We start from the raw sequence: 25,603 nt of genomic DNA, 5'->3' as shown, positions 1-25,603 counted from the left end.
GGTTTCCTCATCTGTAAAATGAACTGGAAAAGGAAATGGCAAGCTACTTCAATATCTTTTCCAAGAATGCCTCAAAATGGGGTCATGGCGAGTCAGACAACAGAAAAAAACTGAACGAGTAAGATGTTGTCTAGTATCAAAGAGTGTTAAACATTAGATTAGAATAGTATCTTTTACAATTCACTCCCAAGCTTATCCAACAAAGTATCAGTATCATAGAGTGCTAGAAGGTCTCTTAGATGCCATCTAGTCCAAATCTTTTGTTTTACATTAGCATTATTTTCCTAATATGGAATCAACTCAAAATCCTAGATGACATCAATTTAGACTGATTTTTCACTCATTGACCACTTCTTCTGGGGTCAGTCACCCTTGTTTATATTATTTCATAGGATTGAAGATTATTAGAACTAAAGTAATTTTGTTATTTTATTTTATTATTTTTTTTTTTGCAAGACATTAGGGTTAGATGATCTCTCCAGGGTCACAGAAGTCTGAAACCTTATTTGAACTTAGATCTGTCTGACTCCAGGACCAGTCCTCTATCCCCTGTGCCACCCAGCTGCTCCAGCACTGAAGGAATTTGAAAAATCACTTGGTTGAACCTCTTAATCCTAGATATAAAGAAACTGAGGCATTGATTGATAATTGCAACAGTTATTATGATGTATAGACTGAAAAAAATTTTATCAGATTGTTACTTAGTGCCTTACTGTTAACAGTTTGGCCACCTGACAAAAGAAATGGAATCTGATGGTATCCTATATTTGGAAGTTTGTTCATTTTCCAAGTACTTTTTGTTGGATATCTAGATGTCTTGCTCTGTATAAGATCAGAATTAACCAGGCATTGAGCAGATTCATCTTTTAATCTAGAATTTAAACAAACAATCTTAATTTGAAGAGCAAACTAATTAAATGAACCTTGTATCCCTGGTTAGAAAACTTATTTAAAACCCTACCACAGCATGAAAGGGGGAGCTGTCAACTGAGAATAACTTTGGAATTAGGTAACAGTATTGTTGTTGCCTTGTATCTCAGTCTTTAAAGGTCAAATCTAACAAAAGATTCCACCTTTATTTTGGATCAGTTTGGAATGTGACAGTTTTTCCCAATGGAATTGAACTTCGATAGGTTTTGAGATGTGTTCTCCTGCCTGGGATAATGCTGAATACTTAAAATTAGAAAATACACTGTTATAATTGAAGAAGGTTCTGATACAGATCATGCTGGGGTACTTTGCAGATGTCAATTTTTTGTAATTAATGTGGCTTTGATAGCCCTAGGGAGTACTTATGGTGGAGTTGAAAAATTACTTGCATTTGGGTGCAGTGATGTTTGATGAGGACATTTTATGTCATCTTCCATAGAAAGATTCTTAATAAGTTTTTCTTGTGGACAACCTCTTATATAATAAGGCCATAGGATGTAGAGCTGGAAGGAACCTTGGAGATTGCTTAGTCCAAATCTCATTTTATGGTTGAATCAGGGGTCCAGAGAAGGGAAGATAACTTGTGTTAGAATATTTCAAGTACTAAGTATCAGAGCTGCTGTAATGTGAATCCTTGGAAGTACCCCTGGTCTTTACATTTGGGTGCTGCTGTTTTGATGTAGTAGCATTTGGATTTTCCATTTTTCTTTCCTCTACTTTGACTTTAGAAAGAATTGATATATTAAACTTGTTCAAAATGGATATGACTGTACACTAGCTAATGTATTACTACCTGTATTCCTCATTATGGACATCTTTGTTCTTAGCTATTGAGCACAGTACAGGTGGGCTTCTAGGCAAGATGTCTTTGCCAATTGGAATGCATCGTCGGGCATTCAGTTATGATGATGTCCTGGAGGATCCCACACCGATGACTCCACCTTCATCTGACATGTGCAGTAAGGTTCTGTGGAAAAAGCCGGTCATCCCAGATCGGAAGTACCAACAGCTTTCCAAGGTATTTAATAGCTGTTGTTTTATGTAGAAATTAGTACATCTCTATCCTCTTAAGAATGGGAGAAATTTGAGGGTTAGAACAATTGGGAAGTGACATCATAACATTTAGGACAAACATTAAGCATCTATTATATACAGAACACAACCCAGCACAGGAGATAAATAGATTCCTTAAGAAGCACTAAGGGTACTAGTCTGTTTGGTGGCTGTGGCTCATTTATATCATTATAATACACAGTGTCAGGTCATGAATACATTAGAGAGGTGCAAAACAAAATTCTTTAGGCTTTGGGTGGAGATTGGTCTCAATTATGGGGAAGCCTTCATGGAAGTGGCATTGAAGTGAACTTTATATAAAGTTTGCTAGGAACTTAACAGGTTAAAAGTAGTTCATTTTAGACTTATGACACAGCTTGAATAAAGGCAGTAGAGGACAGGTAATGTTCGGGGAATAGAAAGTAGTGGAACTTATTGGAAAGAGGTAAGAGTAATTTGAGAAAGGTGAGTTCGTTCCAGTTGCGAATGACCTTGAAGGCCAGGCAGGAGTTTGGACTTTGCTTGGTAAGCCATGAAAAGGTGCTGAATGAGTGGGGCCAGACTCATTTTCCTAAGTTCAGTTGGTGAAGCTAGGGTTTTGCCATCTTCATCAGGTTAGCTTTTTTCTTACTGTTTCTTCCTTGCTATGTTCCATGCTAAGTCTAAAAAGGTAACTTTCAACCTGGGCAAGTGTTACATCTGCATTTCAAAGATGAATAATTAGACCTAAAGAGGTATCTGACCAGAAGGGAGTTATTTTGGATTAAATGAGTTTTGTGCCGAAGACACCAGAAGTACAAGAAACCCTTTCTACTTGTGGGGTCAGCTGCCGTTATGGTTCTTGGTAGTTTTTCCTGACTCTTAAAAAGAGAGATAAGGAAACAGAACAGAAAACCATGTCTGAGGCTAGTTTACCCATTTGTTTTTTGAGTAGACATGGAACATTTTTAAGCGTGGGCAGGGATTGATGGGCAGATGAAGGGAAACATAAAATGCAGTGGACAGTTACCCAGTTTGGTGAGGACATCTTTAACTTCAGTCTTTTGAGATTGAGAAATGCTTTAGAATACCTTCTTTTTTTTTCTTTTTCAATAACTTTTTATTGACAGAACCCATGCCAGGGTAATTTTTTACAGCGTTATCCCTTGTACTCACTTCTGTTCCGATTTTTCCCCTCCCTTCCTTCACCCCCTCCCCCAGATGGCAAGCAGTCCTTTACATGTTGAGTAGATTACAGTATATTTTAGAATACCTTCTATCTCATCTCTTTCCTTCTCTCATCTTTGTCTTCTAAATCAACCTATTATTTCCTTCCTACTACTCTCTCCAAAGATTTGAGCATTAAGTTAGGCACTTAGAATATGGACATCAATCTGTATTTAGGATGAGAAAATCATAGAATTAAGAGCCAGAAGGAATTTTAGGTCTCACTTTGTGTGAGTCTTTTTATAAAGTTTAGCATAGGTGCTTTTGCCCAGTGTCATACAGAGAGACAGACACTTTTGATTCCCATTTTACTGTTTTTAGTCTTTTGAGTCACTTAAAAATTATAAATTAGTATTCTTAATGGTTTATGATATTTGGTTCTATAGGTTATCTAAGCCTATAGTGTTTTCCCCTAATTATACCTCTTCTAATCAGTGGTTCTCTCAGAATTCCTTAATCACTGAATATGGACAAATTAGCCAATTTTCTTTTTTGTTTCTTCCCACATGCTCACAATACCAACTGTCCATTGATATAATTTCCTCAGTAACTTCTCTCACCTTTCTTTCAATTCATTTCTAAAAATCTAGAAATTATATATAGAATTTACGATAGAATTTATATGTGTATTTACAATTTACAATCTAAACTAGTAATATTCCAATTAGGTATTCCAAATTTGTAAATAAAGATTTAAAATTAAAACTACTTTTTTAAAAAAAAATACATATCTTAACAAAATAAAACTAACACTACATTTGTTCAAAACCCTTTTCTGGTTCTGTTTTTCTACTTATGAAGTAGAACAGGTACATTTTAGTAGACCTTGCAAACAGAATTTGTGAATAATTTTCTTCCCTGTCCATTTCAAAAGTGTTTCCTCACCCTTCCCTGCACAGGTTGAGGAAGGAGAAAATAGTTTCTCCATAACCCCCTCAGCTTCCAGTGATCAAATGAACAAGGTCCCAGTGGTGAAGGCCAAGGCTACGCACGTCATCATGAATTCTCTAATTACAAGTAAGCATGTGCTCTTAACCTTTTGTAAGAGTTGAGCTGGGAATACGGGGATGTTAGTTGGAGGTCAAAATACCTCAAATGAGCCTTCAGGTGCAATTCCTCAAAGTACAAACTGTTTATTCTATAGAAGGTTAGCTTTGAGTTAGCATCTCCTAAACTTAGTTTTTAAGCACCTTAGTTGATAAAATTAGATATATCTGTGTTTCTTTTTGCAGTTTAGCCAGCCTATTTTTAGAAAATATTTATTTGAATTTATTTTTTTCTTTTAGGAGAAAGAAAACTTAGAAAATTGTGCTGCCTTATTTATCCATTACACAAAGATAGTTGAATCATGAGTTCATGGGATTTAGAGTAAGAAGGAATTCTAATCCTTTCATTATAATTTAGGAAACTAAGGCACAGGGAGATGGAATAATTTGCCTGACATCACAGAGGGAATAAGTAGTAAGCCTGGAATTGAATCTAATTTTTCTGCTTTCAAATTTAGTTCTCATGTTTGTGGTTGGGGAGGTGGGTTTCCATCAAAGATAATTAATACATATATGACTAATTAGTATTAGTAATTATTATATATTAATAATGAATATATACTGATTTATCTGTGGTTTGAAGTTGTGATCTAGTTGGAGGTCTTACTTTTAAAGAAATTCACGCCTAGGCTTGCTTTTTATATTTTTTATTAAGATAGTTATAAAGGGTAGTCTGAAAGTTAATAATTATTGGAATGGAATTTCACTCTTCTGTTTTTGATGTTTATTTATATAGACTTGGCTTAGAGCTTTGTCAGCTGCTTTTTTGAAGCCAGGAGTAAGGTACAAAGGAATGCTTCCTACTCACTGATTTGCACAATGTCATTTTTCTGATCTCTTTCCAAGGTCAGAAATACTTGTTTAAACAGTTTTAGGAAACCAGTATTGGAATAATAGCAGGACTCAACAGTGATTGATAATCAGTGAAATCAAGTGTTCAGAGGCCATGTTAGCTTTTTTTATTCATGCACATTGACACAAAAATCCTTGCTAATCAATGATTACTTTGTTTTATAGAACTTGTAAAGGCTGTTCCAATGTTGATGGAAGAATAGCAGCAATTTAGCACGATGTATATTATGTATCTAGTAGATAATGTTCTAATGTGGGCATTTTGAAGTGTTTGTTTTAGTAACTGAGAGTACAGTGCAGTGATTGCTAACATAGATGTTGCTAATTATTACTGATAAAACTTTCTGAAGTTTAATGTCATAGAATTTTGAGCTGAAAGTAGCTTTAGAACTTATCCAGTTTAACCCTGGCAGACCCTACCCCCAGAGAGTAAACAGCTTAGACTTGAATCTAGATCTTGTGACTCCAATATTCTTTCTACTGTACCATGATGCTGTGATGAGAATTTTTTGTATTTCTAAAACTGTTTCACAGAACCTTTGTGTGCTCTGCAACATGAATAATAATTTAGAGCAGGGGTCTTCAAACTACGGCCCGTGGTCCAGATGCAGCAGCTGAGGACATTTATTCCTCTCACCCAGGGCTATGAAGTTTCATTATTTAAAGGCCCTCCAACAGTCTGAGGGACAGTGAACTGGCCCCCTATTTAAAAAGTTTGAGGACTCCTGATTTAGAGCTTGCTTCTCCTTCCAGCCTAACTGGCAGAGCCCACTTATTTGGAGTGTTTTGTACTAGGCATTTAGTCTCCCTCATATTGTTAGCTTTTGCCCTAACTTTTGTACCCAGTTCCATAGTGCCTATTATTTTTAGATAAGCAGTAAGTTCATACCTGCCTGCCCTTGCAGAAGCAGGCAACCATGAAAAAAATCCAACCCTGTACATATGCATGTACACAGACAACTCAACCCCCTGAAATGTGAGATTATCGTTGGACCACAGCATATTAATAAGGTTATTTTTCCCTTCCCCATCCCACCGTCCCCCAAAATCAGAGTTTTGATTTGCCCAGAGTTACACAGCTAAATAAGTGATACCAGGCTAAGTAATCTGAACCAGGGTTTTCCTGATTATAAGTCCAGCGCCATCCCTTGAGCCACCTAGCTACACCTTAAAAACATGGGGTATTAAAAGTACTACAACCCTAACTCTTCCTTATGATTTTCTTTTGCAAACAACCATCAGTGGGAGCCAGAGTTAGACTATAGAATGTGTATCAACTTCTTGGATGGTCCATGGATTTGACTGTGGACCTGTGCTAGCCTCCCATTGCTGTATTTCAAGCACAAAAATGCTTTTGTGACCAAATTATGTTGGAAAGCATTGCTCTAATCCATTGCCCTCATTCAACAAAGTAGAAAGCTGAGACCCAAAGAATTAAAGTGACTTGCTGAAGATCAAAGAAGACATTAGATTGGTGCTCCAGATACTGTAGAAGAACTTAACATTTTTAGAAAGGTAGTCCAGGATTATTCTTTATATTACTATGAATATGGCAGTTTCCTAGGTTTAAAATATCAGTCACAGTATTTCACAATTTAAAAGGACATCTCTTGGTTGTTAACTGACTAGGAACTTAAGTGAAAAGGAAAAGTCAGATTTAGTGGGTTTTGTTTGCAAGTCAAGATTAGTCAATACTTTAGCAGCCTTAATTGTGTGTTCTTCCAAGTCTGGGAATGCTGACTATATTCATAGCTAATGTTATGGAAGATTTGATCTAATAGAGAATACAGATATTGAACCTGGTTGAAAACGTTGAGTTGTCTTGCTAAATTTTGGCTAGGTTATCTTGGTGCTTTTGGGGAAAATGTGTTTCAGGATATTTCAGAAAGACCTGGACTTTATTTAGCAAGAGAGTTATTATTGAATATAGCAACTAACATGCATATTATACTTTGGAATGCAACTGAAATCTTTAGTACTTGAAATATTAAAATGCTTGTCTTTAATGAGAACTGTTTGTATGTTAGATTCTTTTGCTGCACTTCTAAAATTGCTCTTGTTTTCATATATACTTAACATTATTTTGTGTACTTGGCTTTTGGGGAAGGTTTTGTTTTGTGACCATATATTGCAATTCCATCCAGGAATTGCTGGTGTGGAAACTTCTTCCACTAACTCTTCTGTATCTCAAAGTCTTAAAGAATTGCTTGTTCACAGTGACTTGGCCAGTGTCTATTATAGAGAAGAGTTGAGCCCCGGTTGTTTGACTGGAAGTCAGTAACAAACATGTAGCAGATAATGGATTTATTTACGTATAAGAATCATGTTTTTGAACTGAAAAGAACCTTAAAAGATAGTCTAGCTCACTCCCTTAATATTCTAGATGATAAGACCTTGAGGAAGGCAGCATCTATTGTGTGCCAGGCTACTCATTTTTTTTTTTTTTTTGGCAAGCCAAATAAGTGGCTTGCAGGGTCACACAGCTGTCTGAGGCTAGATTTGAACTCAGGTCCTCCTGATTTCGGGGCTGGTGCTCTATCCACTGTGCCACCTAGCTGCCCTGGGATAGTCTCTACTCTCAAGGGGCTCACAGTCTAGTGGTACAGACAGTGTATAAATATGTACATTCTAGATATATGTAGGATAAACTAGAAATGATCAACAGAGGGAATGCCCTATAGTTAAAGAGGGTCAGAATTGGATTTTGTAGAGGGTGGGATTTTAACTTGGATTTGAAAGAAATTAGGGAAATCAAGAGATTGAGATGAGTAGAGAGAATTCTGGGCACTAGGACAACCAGTGAAAATTCCTGGTGTCAGGAGATAAAGTGTCTTTTTTGAGGAACAGCAAAGAAGTCACTGTCACAGATTGTAGAATACTTAGGGGTTGTTAGGTCTAAGAAGGAGCTAGGTTATAAAGGATGTTGAATACCAAAGAAAGGATTTTAAAACAATAGAGAAGAGATAGGAAGTCACTGGCTGGAGTCTATTGATTGGGGTTGGGGTAAAGGGAGGTGCAGCATGCCTAATGACACAAGTGACAAGGTTTTAGGAAGATCACTTTGGCAGATAAATGGAGGATGAACTGAAGTGGGAAGAGACTTGGGACAGGCTGACAACCAGCAGTATTATGTACCATAATAATAGCATTGTTGGAGAAAAGGGGGCATATTCAATATTCATATGGGGGTAAGAGTGAAAAATGTATTGTAAATGAAGGGAAAGAAAAAAAGCAACTATTTGAACATAAGGACAACAAATCTATACAGCAGCCACGAAAACTGTCTATATCGCTTTGTAGTTCATCATCTATTAGGAAATAGCTACTAGATTATTTGGAAACAGATGCCTGTAAAAAAATTGTGATTGCTTTTATTTTCATATCATCTAAGTTTCTTCCTTCTAGAGAGCCATCTTGTATAATAAACAAATACAGCAAAAGAGGAAGAGGAAAAAAAACTCCAGCAAAACTGTTTTTAAGTCTTTTCAGTTATTTTTCTTAATCAGAAACATTGAACATTTTTGAACATTGAATAGTTTTTTGCTTCCCTTCCAATCTTGGCTGCAGTGGTTTTGTTTTTACAAAAACTTTTAAATTTAATATAACCAAACTTTGCATTTCATTTTCTCTAGTTCTTCTTTGGCCATAAATTCTTTCCTTCTCCACAGATCTGAGAGGTAGACTATTCCTTGTTATCATATCACCCTTTATGGCTAAATCATGAACCCATTTCAACCTTATCTTGGTATAGGGTGTTAGATGTTGGTCAGTGCCTAGTTCCTGCCATACTCTTTTCCAGGTTTCCCAGCAATTTTTGTCAAATAATGAGTTCTTCTCCCCTAGCTATTTTTTCTTTTTCTTATTTAGAAATTTTCAAATTATTTTTCTTTTAATGTTACCATCCTTATGGTGACAAGAAGGGGAATAAAATATGTTGAGTGCTGTGGGAAAACGGGCAAGTTAATTTATGTATGTGGAACAGTGAATTAGTATAGCCATTCTGGAAAGAATTTTGGAAACGTGTTCCCAAAGTTATTTAAATGTGCATTTTCTTTGGTTCAGTGATATGTTTACCAAAATTCTACCCTTAAAGATATTGTACCCAAAATGTACAATAACATTTATAGCTACTGTTTATATGATGGCAAAGAACTGGAAACAAAAGTGGTGCTCACCAGTAGCACCAGTAGTTTGGCTAAACAAATTATGTTATATAAATGTAATAGAATAGTATTGCATTGTAAGAAATGAAAAAGGGACTAGTTTCAGAGAAATCTGGGAATATTTGTCTAATCTGTTGCAGAGAAAAATGAGTAAATCCAGTGCCTATTCTGTGCCAGGTACTTTGCTAAGTACTTTGCAATTATTAGTTATTTGATCTTTATAACAGCCCTGGGAGATAGGTGCTAGAAACTGAGGCAAACAGTTTAAGAAACTTATCTATGATCATACAACTAGTAAATATCTGAGACTGGATTTGAACTGAGGTTTTTCTGACTTCAGGACCAGCCCTGACCAACCTAGTTGCCTCTAAAAATTGTTCTAGAAGGGTCAATATGATTTAATAACATTTTCTAGAATGAATAACTTTGAAAGATTTAAGAACTTGGACAACTTAAGAATAATCAACCACAATACAATAATTCCCATTAAAATTCTAAAGAATATAAGGGAAATAAATGCAGTTTACCTTAAAATGATAAATAAAATTTATCTAAAACCATTAGCAAGTATTATCTGTAATGGAAATAAGCTAGAAGCTTTCTAGATAAAATCAGAATAAAGCAAGGATGCCTATTATCACTTTTATAATTCATATTGTACTGGCAAGCTAGCTGTAGTAATAAAAGAAGAATTTTAGAATAGGCAATAGAAACAAAACTATCACTCTTTGAAGATGGTATACCATCATATCATACTATATGATGGTATACTTAAGAGAATCAACTGAAAAAATAGTGGAAATAATTAACAGTTTTAGCAGAGTTGCAAAATACAAAATAACCCACATAAGCTGTCAGCATTTCCATATGTTACCAACAAAGTTCAAGAGAGAAATTCTGTTTATAATACCTATAGACAGCATAAAATACTTGTGAGTCTACCCGATATGAACTATATGAACAGAATTACAAAACACTTTTCACCAAAATAAAGTCAGAAGTAAACTGGAAAAATATTAATTGCTCATGGATAGACTGAGTGGATATAATAAACATATAATATATTTAATATCCACAATACACACACACACACATATAATAGAAAATAAAAATAAAAATGACAGTTCTACTTAAATCTGGGAAAACTGGAAAACAGTATGGCAGAAACTAGGTATGGACTACCATTTCACACAGTATGTCAAAATAATATCAGAATGGCTACATGATTTGTACATAAAGTGTGATCCCTAAGTGATTAAGAGAGCATGGAATAGTTATTTTTGTGTTTGGTCATAAATTCTTCCCTTCTCTACAGATCTAACAGATAACAAACAAAAAAGCATTATAAAGCATTATAAAATGTAAAATAGATAATAGATAAATTTGATCACATAATATATGTATTCTTACATATTTACATATTCTTACATTTAAAAAATTTTGTGCACAAAACAAAACTACTGCAAAGTTCTAAGGAAAGCAGAAAGTTGTGGGAAAATTTTTACAACAAGCATCTCTAATATAGGCCTCATTCCCCAATTGGAAATGATCAAAGGATATGAATGGGCAGTTTTCAGATAAAGAAATGAAAGCTATTTATACTCATATGACATACTCGTGAAAAAAAATCACTGTTTAGGTGATTACAAATTAAGATCATTCTGCGGTACCACTTTATACTTGTCAGATTAACTAATATTACAAAAAGGAAAAATAATAATAATCCAGCAACACTATTGCTAATTCTGTATCCCAAAAAGTGGGATAAAAAAAAGGGTGGAGGGCAAAGACTTGTATGTGCAAAAATATTTTATAGCAGCTCTTTTGTGGTGGCTAAGAATTGGAAATTGAGGTACTCTGCATCAGTTGGTATTTACTAAACAAGTTGTGGTATATGATTGTGATGGAATGTTATTGTGTTTTAAGAATGATTTTAGAAAAACCCGGAAAGACTTCATGGACTGTGAACAACAAGAGAATTATACACAGTAATGGCAATATTGTACAATGAACAGCTGTGAATAACTTATTCTAAGCAATATAGCAATATGACTGTCCTAAAAGACTTATGAAATATGCTGTCCATTTTCAAAGAAAAAAATTGGTGTCTGAATACAGCCTGAAACATATCATTTTTCTTTTTCTTCTTTCCTTCTTTTCTCTCTCCTTACCCCCTTTTCCCCAAGTCTTGTATAAAATGAATAATAACAATGTTCTCTGGACTGCCCATGTATAACTTATGGGATTGCTTACCCTCTTGAGGAGAAGAGAAGGGAAGAAGGGAAAGGGGTATAGATGTTGGAACTCAACTTAAAAAAAAAAATGTTAAAAATCGTTTTAACATGTAACTGGGGAAAAAAGAATAATCAGCCACAATTCCAGAAGACTGATGATGAGGCATGTCCCTCCCTCCCCCCTTTCACACAGAGAGTATTGGACTAAATATGTAGAATAACATACATTTTTGGATATGACTAGTGTAGGAGATTTGTTTGCTTGACTCAGCAAGTTTGTTATTATTATTAATTTTGTTTTTCTGTTTTTCCTATTGGGGAAAAGATGTAGGAGGGAGAAAAAATAAATGCTTAATTGAAAAATTAATTTAAAATGTTTAAAAGTTGCTGTCCTTGTATAAATTTTTCTTGTTTGCTCTCTTTATTGTCAGTTCATATTAAGAATTGTCTGAAATCTTCATAATTTCTTACAGCATGATACACTTTTTGTTCAATCATTCCTCACTTGTTTGAAAGGCAATCCAGGAGCATCTCCTAGCTTTTGCTTTGCTTTTCTTTTTCATGTGTAGCTATTTTGCTCCTAAGTAATAGCCTCTTTCATAACTCTTCCTCCCTGCTGACTCTCCTCTCCCCATTCTCTTTTTTTGATTTTATTTATTGATTGTGTTTGTTATATTTCTATATAGCTTTTTTTCTTTTTGTATGAGTTTTGTCTTTTGTGTCAGATAACAGCAAGGTTGATTTGATGCTTATTTTCCCTGTCCCATCTCTTAATGTTTTTATACCCATATATGCCTCCAAATTTTGAGAAATAATATTTTACCTACTTTTTCCTTTTTATACTGGAGTATTATTTTTTACTTTACCTTTTCTTTCCCTTCTTCTTACTTTAAGAATAGACTCAAAAATATCAACAGGATTCAGTTTTTTTCTTATTCACTCTTTATAAATTAAGGTTCTGAAGGGACATTTGTTTCTTTCCTTCTTAGAATGGTAGTATTAAAATCATCATAGCTTCTCGTTGTTCAAGTAACTTTTCTGTGTTTTTGGATTCTTATGTTCTGTATTTCAAAGTTCCTACTTAGCTTTGGGCTTTTGATCAGAATGCTTGAAAGTTCTCAATTCCATTAAAAGTTCATCCTTATCCCCCAAAGCAACACATTCAGCTTTGCACAGGACAAGTTCTGGTTGCAATCCTTTCTCTTTTGCATTTGCAATGTTGTATTCAGAGATCTCACTTTTTATTGAAACTGCTAGGTCTTGTGTGAGCCTGAATATGGTCTCTTGAAACTTGAACTGTTTTCTTTCTAGATATTTGTAGTATTTTTTCTTTGATATGGGAGCTCTGAAGTTTGTCAGTGACATTCCTGGGACTTGTCCTTTTGGGCATACAGGCAGAGGAAGCATTTATTAGACTCTTAGTCTATGCCAAGGAACTGTTCTAAGCACTGAGTATACAAATACAAATGAAAAAGACATTGTCTGTCTTTTTCAGGACTTAAATTCTTATTTATTTAGTAAAGCTTTTTATTTTTAAAACATATAAATAGTTTTCAACATTTCACCCTTGCAAAACTTTGTGTTCCAAATTTTTCTTTCCACTCTTTCTCCATCCCCTCCCCTGGAGGGCAACTAATGTGTGTTAAACATGTGCAATTCTTCTTTATATATTTCCACAGTTATTATGCTACATAAGAAAAATCAGACCAAAATGAGAAAGAAAATAAAATATGAGTAAACAATAACAAGAAAAGGTGAAAATACTATGTTGTGATCTACATTCAGTTCCCACAGTCCTCTCTCTGGGTACAGATGGCTTTCTCCATTCCATCATTGGAATTGGCTTGAATCTCTTTGCTATTGAAAAAAGCCAAGTTCATCAGAATTGATCATCATCATATAATCTTGTTATTGTGTTCTTTTTGTTCTGCTCACTTCACTCAGCATCAGTTCATGTAAGTCTCTCCAGGCCTTTCTGAAATTTTTCTTTCTTTTTTAATTAAAGCTTTTTATTTTTCAGAACATATCTATAGATAATTTTGCAACATTAGCTCTTACAAAACCTTGTGTTCCAGTTTGTCCCCCCTTCTCCTACCCCCTTCCCTACATGGCAGACAGTCCAATATATGTAGAAATGTGTTTAATACAAAAATTTTTTGTCTTTTTTTTTTTTTTTACTGAGGCAATTGGGGTTAAGTGACTTGCCCAAGGTCACACAGCTAGAAAGTGTTAAGTGTCTGAGGCCACTTTTGAACTCGGGTCCTCCTGACTTCAGACCTGGTACTTTATCTACTGTGCCATCTAGTTGCCCCTGATTGTTTCTTATAGAACAATAATAAGGAAACTTACATTCTAACAGAGGAAGACCACATAGAAGAGAACTGGAAAAGGGAGTGGGGCAGAAACCTTTGGGAGGGTGGTGTTGAAGTATAGAAAGTCAGAAGCAGAACATCAGAAGGAATGGAAGTTCTAAGAGCTGAAGGAAGTTTAGGATGAAGCATCTGAGCTATGGTGCCAAAATAGATTTGACTTCTGATTGCTAGTTTTCATTTGTGATTTCTTTAACTGCTTTCCCATCCCCTCTAACAGGGTTTTCAGAGAATTTAATTATTGATTACTAAAAAATGTCCTTGATCTTTTTTTCCAGGCCAGTTCTTTATATCAGATTTTATATTTGATTTTCTCAATCTTTGATTTTGTTTTAATATTTTTTTATATCCCATGGAGTCATTGATGCCTGGTCCATTTCTTGGGTACTTTCTTCTGTAAGTTTTTTTTTCCTTTTATTTCAATTTTTTCTTCCAAAAGTTTTTATTTCATTTTTATGTCTTGCTTCATTTCTCCTATGTGTTTATATAGTCCTTGTAGGAAATCCTTCCCCCCCCCCCCCCCCTCTGAATTATCATTGCTTGCAATTATTACAGAGTTATTCTTTTCTTTTGGGGGATCTTTAGATTTGTAATAATTTTTGATGTTGCTTGATGTTTTATTTTCTCATCTGTCCAGCTTTAGTTCCTGAACTGGAACTTTGTACTCATTCTAGGCTCCCCTTCCTGTTTCTTTTGAGTAAAATTGTGGGTCCTGTTTGGTCTTGCTTTGAAATCCCTGAGTCTTATACTAATCTCCTCTTATGAGGTAGGCTTTCCTGGATTTTTTAATTTCTGAGTATTGGACCTTAATGTCTCTCATTGGTATCCCAGGACACAATGTTGGGAACTTTAGGATCTCTGGCTCTTCATCCTTTCTCAGAGTTCTCGGGAAAGACCTCTGTTTTTGCTGTCCAGGATACATTTCTGAGTGTCTTTAAGTTTTGCTAGAAAGCTGTGCCCACTTGGTGTTGGAGAGGGCCCTTTCCTTTTCTGGTTGATCTCTAGGGTGGAAAAAGTCACTAAAATAGTTTCTTATTGAATTTCTTATATTTAAGTGGTCTTTAATAACCATGGGGGAAATGATTAATCTGTCAAAAAAAAAAAAGTGGTTCATTATCAAACTTGCATCAGTTGGTACACAGAAGCTTAGGAAAATTCAACATAAATATTTATCCCAATGTTTATCCTAATAGTATTCTAAAAATCCTGCTTTTTTTTTTTTTTTTTTTTTTTGGGTATATTTACCTTTTTTCCCATTGGATTATTCAGTTTGGTGAGAATTTCATTGTTTTGGTGGGGAACCTTCTTTTCATACAGCCCTATTGGAATCTGCTTGAAGAAACCCTTTAATTTCAAGTGCTCTAGAAATAGAATTGAATTGTTACTTGATAAGTAATCTTTAGGTGATTTTTTTTCTCTGTTTTTGAGGTTATTGGTATTTTCAATTTTTTTATTGATAATAGTGGAAAAACTGGAGCAAGTTAACTCATCCTCAGTTCTAGAACTTTTTTCATTAGTTATTCTTCATAGTGAAACCATATTTTCTTGCTAATGTGTGGAGCATCTTTGCTTCCTTCTATGTGTTTGCAAACTTGTCTTCTATTTCAGAACAGACGCAAGAGAGCATCCAGCGCTTTGAGCAGCAGGCAGGGTTGAGAGATGCAGGATACACTCCCCATAAAGGCCTCACCACAGAAGAAGCTAAGTACCACCGTGTGGCAGAGGCAGTCCATGTGAGTATAAAACGGCTTGAACAATTTAAAAAGTCAGTTGTAGAAGTTTAACAAAAAAAATACAGTACATAATTTCACCTAACAAAAGCTGATTTCTAGATTCCTTTATAGTCACAACTACCCTGTGAAGAGAAAGGTGATGAAATAATCATTCTCATTTCATGTAATATAATAGTCCAGATTTTAGTCTATAGAATGCTGATTGACTTGAGGTCAATAAATGATGATCATTTTGTTATATTTTCCCTTCAGGCTGAATTCGTTAAAGTGTCAAAGAAATCTGTTGGTGTTTTCTCATCTCTTTTTTAAATTTTTATTTTTATTAAAGCTCTTTAATTTTAAAAAGATGCATGGATAATTTTTCAGCATTAACCCTTGAAAAATTTTTTCCTCCTTTTCCCCACACCCCCTTCCCTAGATAGCAGTCCAACTTATGTTAAACATTTCTCTTTCTATATGAAATTGGTTTTTAGTCTTAGGTTATATTATAGAATTTGGTGCAAAGATTGTGTTTATAGCTAGTTTGATATCAGTACAGTGTGATACAGTCATAGTACTGCTGTGATGAGCAATTCAAATAACTGGATGCATTATTAAAACCATGGGGATCAACAAATCTTAGGTAGATGAAAATATTGGACTTTTGAATACTTGATAAAGTACTTGGTAAGGGAGAGGTGTTTTATGTGGGGTTTTACAGTGGTGCTCCATTTTTGGTGGCACACTGTTTAGTAATGGGATCAAGGAAAATGGGAGATTTTCCTTTGGAAAAAGAAATACTATTTGATAGTTTTGTTCCTCTCATGTTTGAGCTGAAAGATCTCCATGGAAATCTTGTCTAGGAATACAAAGGTTCAAATAGTAATTTCATTATTTGATTGATCTTCATTGTGCTGTTCTTTCAACTCTTGGCCATCAAGTTCTTTGGTAATGCCACCAGATTTCTGTGTAAAACGGTAGCAGTCAAGTAAAGAAGCCTGTCCTTGTTTAACTTCAACATGATTCTCTAGAGGGTAGGGAATATTTTTTTTCTCATTTGAGTGCTACTGATACAGAGGAGAAATTAATTTAGAGCCACATATAAATAAAAATGCCTACTATGCCCCATTAGAAAGCTTTTTAAACTATCTACTTTAAAGGTACAGATTATTTAATTTCCATATTTATTATGACTTAATCATAATCATATGATTATGGGACATTAACTCCATTGAGTCCTACTTTAGTGGCTCATTGTATTATGGAGGTGACTGGTATCTTAAATGTAGTACCAGAGAACTACAAATTGGCATATCAGATAAAGGTTAAAGGGCTTCAGGTAACATGTTGGTGATATTGTCTCTTGTCCAACCTTGTATTTTTAACAGAAAATACTGCATTCCTGACCTCTTTTCTTTCATTGGCTATATCTTTTATTCCCTGTATATATTAGGAGAAGAATAGTTTCCTCACTGCTCCTTAAGATTCTGCTAACTGGGGGCAGCTAGGTAACACAGTGGATAGAGCACCAGCCCTGAAGTCAGGAGGACCTGAGTTCAAATCTGTCCCTTAACACTTCCTAGCTGTGTGACCCTGAGCAAGTTAGAATTGCCTGGAGGGGAAAAAAAGATTCTCCTAACCATCATTACATTCTTTTATATTATTTTGTTTATTATGATCATCATATTCCATTCTATCATTATCATTTAAAGATATTTTGAATCGGGGTCTAGTAATGTATGAAACAATCTTTTCTCTACCCCAAACAGCCTTTCTGTTTGAGAATTTTCATAGACTTGTTAGCATTCCCTCAAATAACCTCTCCTCCCAACACCATCAACTACCTTATGTTCCACAATCTATACTTTTATTTTTGCTCAATCCTATGTTAGCTCTGTAAAAATTATAACTGTACTACTGTGTGTGTTCTGTCCTATCACAACACTGAAATTTTTCTCTCTGGAAACACCTACAATCCATAGGATTTAACTTTTAGGTTTTGATTAATTTTCTTTTTTCTTGCAATATTTTTCATAATCTGGACACTGTCAGCTGATAATGGAGGCCATATTCCCTTCTGTTAATATCTTGGGTCTTTGATCCCATATGTTTTTATCTTTGCACTGGCTGCCCCTCATCTCTGTAATGCATTTTTTCTTCACTCCTATTAGAATTAATCCTTAGTTGTTGTTTTTTTTTAAGGCTCAGGTTCTATCTTCTGCATAAAATCTCTTCTGATCCTGTTGGTTGTTAATGGATTCCTTTTTGTCAAATTACTTTGTATTTACTTATATATGTGTGAGCTTATATATGTGATTCTCCTCCAGGAAAATGTAAACTCCTCCAGGAAAATGTAAACATGTTGAAGACAAGGGTACTGTCCTTTTCCTTCTTTGTGTCTCCAGTGCTAGCATGTGACACACATTTAAACATTGTTGAAACCAAGGGCCAAACCAGCTAAATAGGAAGAGTCACTATTAGAATTTGAGGGGAATGAATTCTTTTTGAATACCTCAAACCCTGAAAATAGCCTTTAAAAAAAATAAATTAATATTGATGTCACAATTTTATGTTGCTGTATTTACCATGTATCATCATTCCCCTCCCCTGACAATTTAAAAAAAAATAATAGAGAAAAAAGTAAAAAGTAATATAGCAAGAACAACTGCATTGTGCAGTATTTGATAATTATCTCTGAAAAAAGAATTAGGAGGACATATCTTTCCTTTTTGGGGGCCAAGATTTGTCCTTATATATTATATAACATTCAGTTTCGTTGTTACTGTCAACTGGACCAGAATTAGCCTTTAACCTGTAGGTTGTTAGAGCCTTACAAAGCATGCAAGAGACAGGAAAGAAAGGGCATAAAAAGTTTTCAAAGATTTGAAATCGAGCACACTTGCAAGTGAAAGCCGCCTCCCTTCCTGCCCTCACCAGAGCAAGGCAGTGCTTTATGTAAGAGGCAGCCTCATGTGGACAATGCATGTGTCCTGGGTCCTGTGGGGACAGTCTCAGAAACACAAACAGAAGCAGAGTTAGCATGGCTGGCTGGAAGGGGACTTTAGCACCTAATTTAGTTCACTTAAGCTGTTATATGAGCACAGGGATTGTGAGCATGTCAAGAAGGGTGATGGAGGCTTTAAGCTGTAGCATACTGGCTCTTGGTTCCTGGGAAATAGGGGGCATAAATCCTTCAGTGAACACCCTGTGCTGGTCAAAGCAGTGAACTTTGCCCTGGGATGAGATCATCTAAAGCACAACGGATTGTTAAGCTCAGGGCTCAACCTGCTTGCTGTTCCTTAGCTCTGACTCCACTTATCCTGACATTAGTGTTCTCTGCATTTACGTTGTTGGAGTCACTGTGTCTGTTTTTCTGTTGGTTCTGCTTATTTCTCTTTATATCACTTGTATAAATTATAGGACAATCTTCTAAGACAGGAGATGCTGTAGTTTGATTAAGAATCTACACTGCTTAAATGATTTTTTTTTTAAGAAATGAAGTAAAGCAGAGGAATAATGAATAAAACAGTATTTCTAGCAGGGGAAGAAGGGAAGAGAAAATAATAGTAGTACTAGTAATAGAAAATAGAAATAAGAGATAGAAATGTAATAGAAAGGGAGGGAAATTTCCACTTTTGATCATTAACCCTGTTATTTGGGATCTATAATTTTATCATTGAATACTTCTATTGCTATAAATTGCAATCCTTCAAAAACCAATTCTGTTTGATTTTTGGCTCTGTTTCTACGCCTTCCATAAAATATATGTTTAGTATTTCACTACTACCTCTAAGATCAATTATAGAATCCTCTAGCTCTTAAATAACTAGTCCTCTTATTGTCTTCCTGGTCTTCTTACACTTTATTCCTCTTTCTAGTGACTGTCTTCATGCTTATTCCTTGACTATGCATGCCATCTTCTAATTCTGTGAGATTCTAATTTCACTGGCTTTCTCCCATGCCTGGAATTATCTTCCTTCAAATCTTCATCTCTTGGCTTCCCAGGTATACTGTAAGTCCCACCTAAAATCCCAGTTCCTGTAAGAAACCTTTTCCAGTCCCCCCTTAATGGTAGTGCCTTCACTCAGTGATTACTTTCAGTTTATCCAGCATAGATCTTGTTTGTACAGTTGTATGATCTTGTGTCCCTCATTTTTTTTAAAATTTTTATTTAATAATTACTTTATGTTGACACTCGTTTCTGTTCCGATTTTTTTTTCCCTCCCTCCCTCCACCCCCTCCCCTAGATGGCAAGTAGTCCTTTATATGTTGGATATGTTGCAGTATATCCTAGATACAATATATGTTTGCAGAACCGAACAGTTCTCTTGTTGCATAGGGAGAATTGGATTCAGAAGGTATAAATAACCTGGGAAGAAAAACAAAAATGCAGATAGTTCATATTCATTTCCCAGTGTTCTTTCTTTGGGTGTAGCTGCTTTTGTCCGTCATTTATCAATTGAAACTCAGGTCTCTTTGTCAAAGAAATCCACTTCCATCAAAATATGTCCTCATACAATATCGTTGTCGAAGTGTATAATGATCTCCTGGTTCTGCTCATTTCACTTAGCATCAGTTCATGTAAGTCTCGCCAGTCCTCTCTGTATTCATCCTGCTGGTCATTTCTTACAGAACAATAATATTCCATAACATTCATATACCACAATTTACCCAGCCATTCTCCAATTGATGGGCATCCATTCATTTTCCAGTTTCTAGCCACTACAAACAGGGCTGCTATAAACATTTTGGCACATATAAGTCCTTGTGTCCCTCATTAAATTGTGAACTCCTTGAGAGTGGGGACTGGTTTTTTTTATTGCCTTCCTATGGATCTCTAGTGCTTGACGCAGTACCTGGTATATAGTAGGCAGTTAATAAATGCCTGTTTAAAAGGAGATCCAAGATGGCAGAATATCAAGAAAGTGTAACTATTCTCTCTAACTCTCCACAAATAACTAGAATTAGTCTTGATTGGTAAATTAAACAACTCACATTGCCATAGGGTCACAGAAAGGGGAGTATGGACAGTTGAGGGATGGGTTCTATCCAGGAATGGTTTTGTGGAGCATTTCCAAAAAGGAACTAAAAAAGGACCAAAGCTTTGAACCAAGGCAAGAAAAGACCCAAGAGGGAGGGAGAGAGAGCCGAGAAGAGAAGGAAGAAGAGAAGAGGATGCTAATCTTGTTCAGGATGCAGGAATACAGAACTAATTGGCAGCTTTGTCATTGACATATCTAGTTGAGATACTGATTAGGGACAGGGTGCAAGTGATGAGTTCATTCCCGTTTAGGGAACCAAAATGATGAGGTTAGTGGCACCAAAACATCTTCTTGTAAGATCAGATCAACTCTAATTAGTTAGCAGTTTGTAAAGATTCCAACATCTCCCCCTTTCTTTTGTTTTAGAACATAGAGTGGTCATGACCTCCCTGATTTCTCAAGGGGGTGAGAACCCCACCTAAAAGGTGATCACGTCTTCCCTGAGTACATGGTATACATAAATTCATCAATATGGGAGGCATTATACATAATTTACATAAGCACATAGCAATATAACACAGGCTAGTAATGTAACAAATAACAAGAATCACCATGAAAATTTAAATACTGCAATAGTCTTATAAACAATATTTCATCTCAAGAAATCCAATGATTCTTGCAATTATATAAAATACATAAGCACATAGCAATATAACACAGACTAGTATTAATGTAACAAATAACATGAATCAACCTGAAAATTTACACATGTCCATAAGTCCTAGAAATAGTCCGTAAGGAATCCATTGTCCATTAGTTCATGTGCCAGGAATCTAATAATTCCTGTAAGCTCTGAAGTACTGCAAAAGTCTCATCAACAATTTTTCATCTCAGGGAATCCAATGATTCTTGCTAGTTTTTCAAGAATTGAAACAGTCTCATCTTGTCTTAGGAAATCCAATGATTCCTGAAGATTTTTAAAGTCCTTTTAACAGTCTCATAGTCAGCCATCTGATTCTTTCTCCATCTGTGGAAATATAAGCAGATCCTCTTCCCCAAGCAGTTAACCTAATTCCCTTCTATTTACCAAATTTGGGATTTCTCCTCATCATCTGGTAATTACATTGGAGTTGTTTGCATTGGATATTGTCTTGTTGTCTTAAAAGGCCTGTATTCTTCCCAACTGTAATCCTGAGTGCTTTTCTGTTGGTTGATGACATCAGAGTCCTGAATTTCTAAAGTCTCTCTGGGTGTAATCTCAGCTGCTATCATGCCCCACCTGTTTGATTGAAACTTTGGAGCTGGGTCCTGCCTCTCATTCCTCTGGGTCAATATACATTTAGAGGCCCAGTGAAAGCCTCGATTACATTTTGGACATGGGGTTTTGGGTTTTATTCTCTCACCCTGTCTTCTCATTGTATCTCTGTATCTACATTGGGCTCTTAGATGTCCAACTTTTCCACACTGAAAACATTGACGAATTTCTATAGAAGTCCCTTGCCAAGAGGGACCCTGTCTTCCCATATTCATCATAGTTTGGGCATAATAAGCATTTGTGCCCACTGTGGCACAGTGTCTTATGATCTCCTCCAAAGGAGCATCTTTGTTTAGCCCCCATATAATTCTTTTGCAAACCTCATTGGCATTTTCTTTAGCCAAATGTCTAGTCATTATTTCTGTTGCTGCATTATCTCCAATGGTTCTTATTACAGCTGTTTGTAAATGTCCCACAAAATCTGCAAAAGGTTCGTTGGGACCTTGCTCTATTTTTGTGAAAGCATTATTTCCATCTTTCTGTCCAGGGAGAGAATTCCAAGCTTTTATTGCTGCCTTAGAAATTTGCTCATACACTGTTATGGGATAATAAATCTGTTCTGAACTCTCTGCATACTGACCTTGACCAGCTAGTTGGTCAAAAGTGATTTGTCCAATAGCTCCTGTTTGCCTCTTGCGTTGGGCTTGAATCCTACATAATTCATGAAACTCCGAAAGCCACAATAAATTTTGTGCAGGTTCTAGACATGTTCTGGCTATGGATTTCTAGTCATTCGGGGTTAAGATTTCATAAGACAAATTATCTTCACATAAGATGATGTAGCCCTTTAAAGAGAGCAACCCTTTTTCAAATCTTTTATTTTTTTCCAAATTAAAAGGAGTGTATCTTCTCCCTTTTTGACCTGAGGAGTTGAGCTCTTCAATCACAGGATATGCATTTATAAAATCAGATATATCTTCTCCATTTTTTGCCTTAATTAATGCTTTTTCTAATCTTGTCAAATTCTGCTTTTCAGGAGAAGCTGACTGTGTTTCTTTCTCTCCCTCCCCCTTGTTCCACCCATGAAGGGTTAATTGCGGGGGGGAGGGTCATGAGATGTGGAATCACCTAATTCCTCCTGCTGTGAAGTATCATACTCAGAATTGTACTTAACTCCATTCTTATCTGATTCTTGCTCCTTTTCACCTAGTAAAGTTGACACTTCTCCCTGCTGCTGTTTCTTCTTTTTCCTTATTTTAATACTTATAAAATTTCCTAAAGCTAGTTGTATTAAATTATATGTATTAAGTATGTCTTTGGAAATTGAATTAGGCCCATTTTTATTATAGAATTGACAAAGATCCTCTCCTACCAATTTCCATTCATTTAGATCTAATTCCTTTTCCAGAGAGAAACAAAGACATATGTCCTTTACAGTTTGTAAAAGTTCAGTGATTTGCTGTAAACTTATAATTAAACCTTAGCTTTCCATAACTTTGACAATGCTCTCTAAACATTTTCCTTGAACAGAAACAGGCTGTTTTCTAAATATCTGTCCCATCTTAGCTGAAATTCTACTTTAACTCTTCTAACAAAATTTCTTTGTTGCACTCACCCTAATTTCTGGGTTGAAGAGTCTTTTCCACTGGATCAGGATCAGAGGCTTTTCCACTGGAATCAGGATCGTAGCTTTTCCACTGAAATCCACTGAGGGGTCTGTCAGTCCCACGTTCAGGGCACCAAAATGTTGGAGTTCAAATGTTGGAGTTCTTGTTCTTCTCAAAACACAGCCGGTTTAGCTTAGAGCCCTCCGAATGTCTCCAAATCCAAAGGTTTTGTCCTTCAGCCTCTGCCTCTGCTTTCTTCAGCCTCCAACCAGCACAGAGAGGGAATGAATCTCTTGTCTCCTTCACTGGCTCAGCTAGCTTTCTGGTGAGTCTTTCAGACCAGCTTGGTCTCCGTGGGGGAAGTGCAGGAGCCCAGCCACCAACTACAGTGGTGTGAGATGAAGATGAATCTGGTTGTCCGCTGAACTCTCGACTCGTAGCTTTTTCCTCTGAAAACTCTTCTTCTGCCACCAGCCAGCCAAATGGAAAATATTCTGGAATAGATCTCTCTTGCCTCAGAGAGAGGGCTTCTGGCGTAATTCCGCTAAAATCTCCCAAAGTGTTCTGTGTCTGTACCAGAGTGCTCTTCTCCAATCCAGCTGAACTCTCTTCTGCCACCAGCCAGCCAAGTGGAAAATATTCTCGAATAGATCTCTCATCACTGGCCTTATATCTGACTCTTTTGAGAGAATGGGATTATGGGTTTTCTCCCATAGTGCTCTCTGGCCCTAAGAGCTTTAAGGGAGGTGTGAATTCTTTGTAACAAAGTTACAAAGTTTACTTTGTGAATCTGGCATACTTGTGAACTCCGATGAGTAAAGGTGTAAACACAAGCATTGTACTAATTAGTTCTACTTAGTACATTTAGGAACTTACTTTGAGGTTACATATTTGAAGTTACATCTGATTATAGCTGCTTGAACTTCAAATTCAGGGCCTTTGCTACTATACATCATCAATTAGAATTTGGTGCCTTTGCTTAATCTAAATATATTCAGTGAGTCTTTCCCTTTAACAAAGATTTAGAAAAATTCTTTGGACAGTATAAGCTGTATTCCATACTTCAAATAAAGGGAATGCTGTATATTCTTAGCTCTTCCCTGGGGCCAGAATCGATCATTATAATTACACAGTATTCAAGTTTTGTTTTATAATTCTTCCTATTTATGTATTGTGTTGTAGTCACTGTGGACTTGTTTTCTGTTCTGAATTATTCTGTATGAATAATTCTATTAATTTGTACATTTGTTCATGTTTCTGCGAATTCTTTATATTAATTGTTCCATGTAGTTCCATTACAATAAATCAGGTGCATATACTGTAAATGTTTGTCTCTCGTTCATTGTTTATTGTGACAGGTTATGAGAAACATTTTGATTTCTGTTTTCTCATTCTGAAGAACTAAACACATGCTTAGGGGAATAGATCCTTTCATTCAGCCACATTAGTGTATTTAAATGAATCATTCAGGAATTTTGGGAGGACACATAAAAGTAAGTCTTTCTGGTTATATGGCAATTTTTAAAAAAATAACCCTGTGAGGCAGGTCCTATGAATGTTATCATCATCTTAGGGGAAACTGAAAAAGATTTGTATAAATATAAACAAATTATAAACAGAATTTCATTCCAGGATGAATTCAAGGCCAGGATTCTTCTTAATATATGATATTGCCCCCTCTTGCAATACTGTTCCTTAATAAATGTTATTTGGGAAATGCTTTCCAAGAATCCTTTTCACTTGGGCTTAGATGCGTTTTCTTTTTTTCAACTATTTTCCTATTTGGAAGCATATACTTTACTCAGTCTCCTAAACTGTGATATGTAACCCTGAATCTCTATTCTTGGAATAGAATCTTCCTTCTTACTGTGGACATTTTTTATTTGTTTCTGTTCAAGTTCCTTGGGCACTTTGCTCCCAGATACTTATCTTCATCTTTAGGATGTCTTGGTTGCATTTTATCAATGTCAAATATTCTTCCATTTTGAACAACTTCTTGTCTTACTCACACCTTTCACCTTCTTACCTCACTTATTTCAGCAAACTACATATATTTATTTGTAGAGTTGAGAAACTTGCTATTTGCTTCCAGACTTCAGATAATTGCTTCCTATTAAATAGGAATTAAAGACCTCAAATTTAACATTTCTTGTTTGTTCATTAATGCTGTAGCATTACCTTTGTGAAAATGACT

General features: G+C 35.6%; 1 protein-coding gene across 1 annotated transcript in view; it reads left to right on the top strand.

The window, feature by feature from the left end:
- The window catches only part of KIAA1191 (KIAA1191 ortholog), a 35,333-nt gene that overhangs the window by 5,643 nt on the left and 4,087 nt on the right, over nucleotides 1-25,603 (top strand). The window contains exons 4-6 of the mRNA XM_051978985.1: nucleotides 1,758-1,948; nucleotides 4,089-4,206; nucleotides 15,462-15,586. Of these exons, the coding sequence (XP_051834945.1) occupies nucleotides 1,758-1,948; nucleotides 4,089-4,206; nucleotides 15,462-15,586 (434 nt within the window). The remainder of the gene's footprint in view (nucleotides 1-1,757; nucleotides 1,949-4,088; nucleotides 4,207-15,461; nucleotides 15,587-25,603) is intronic.

The sequence above is a fragment of the Antechinus flavipes genome, chromosome 2, assembly GCF_016432865.1.
Source record: "Antechinus flavipes isolate AdamAnt ecotype Samford, QLD, Australia chromosome 2, AdamAnt_v2, whole genome shotgun sequence".
Taxonomy (NCBI): domain Eukaryota; kingdom Metazoa; phylum Chordata; class Mammalia; order Dasyuromorphia; family Dasyuridae; genus Antechinus; species Antechinus flavipes.
This window is presented reverse-complemented; position numbering and strand designations above follow the sequence as displayed.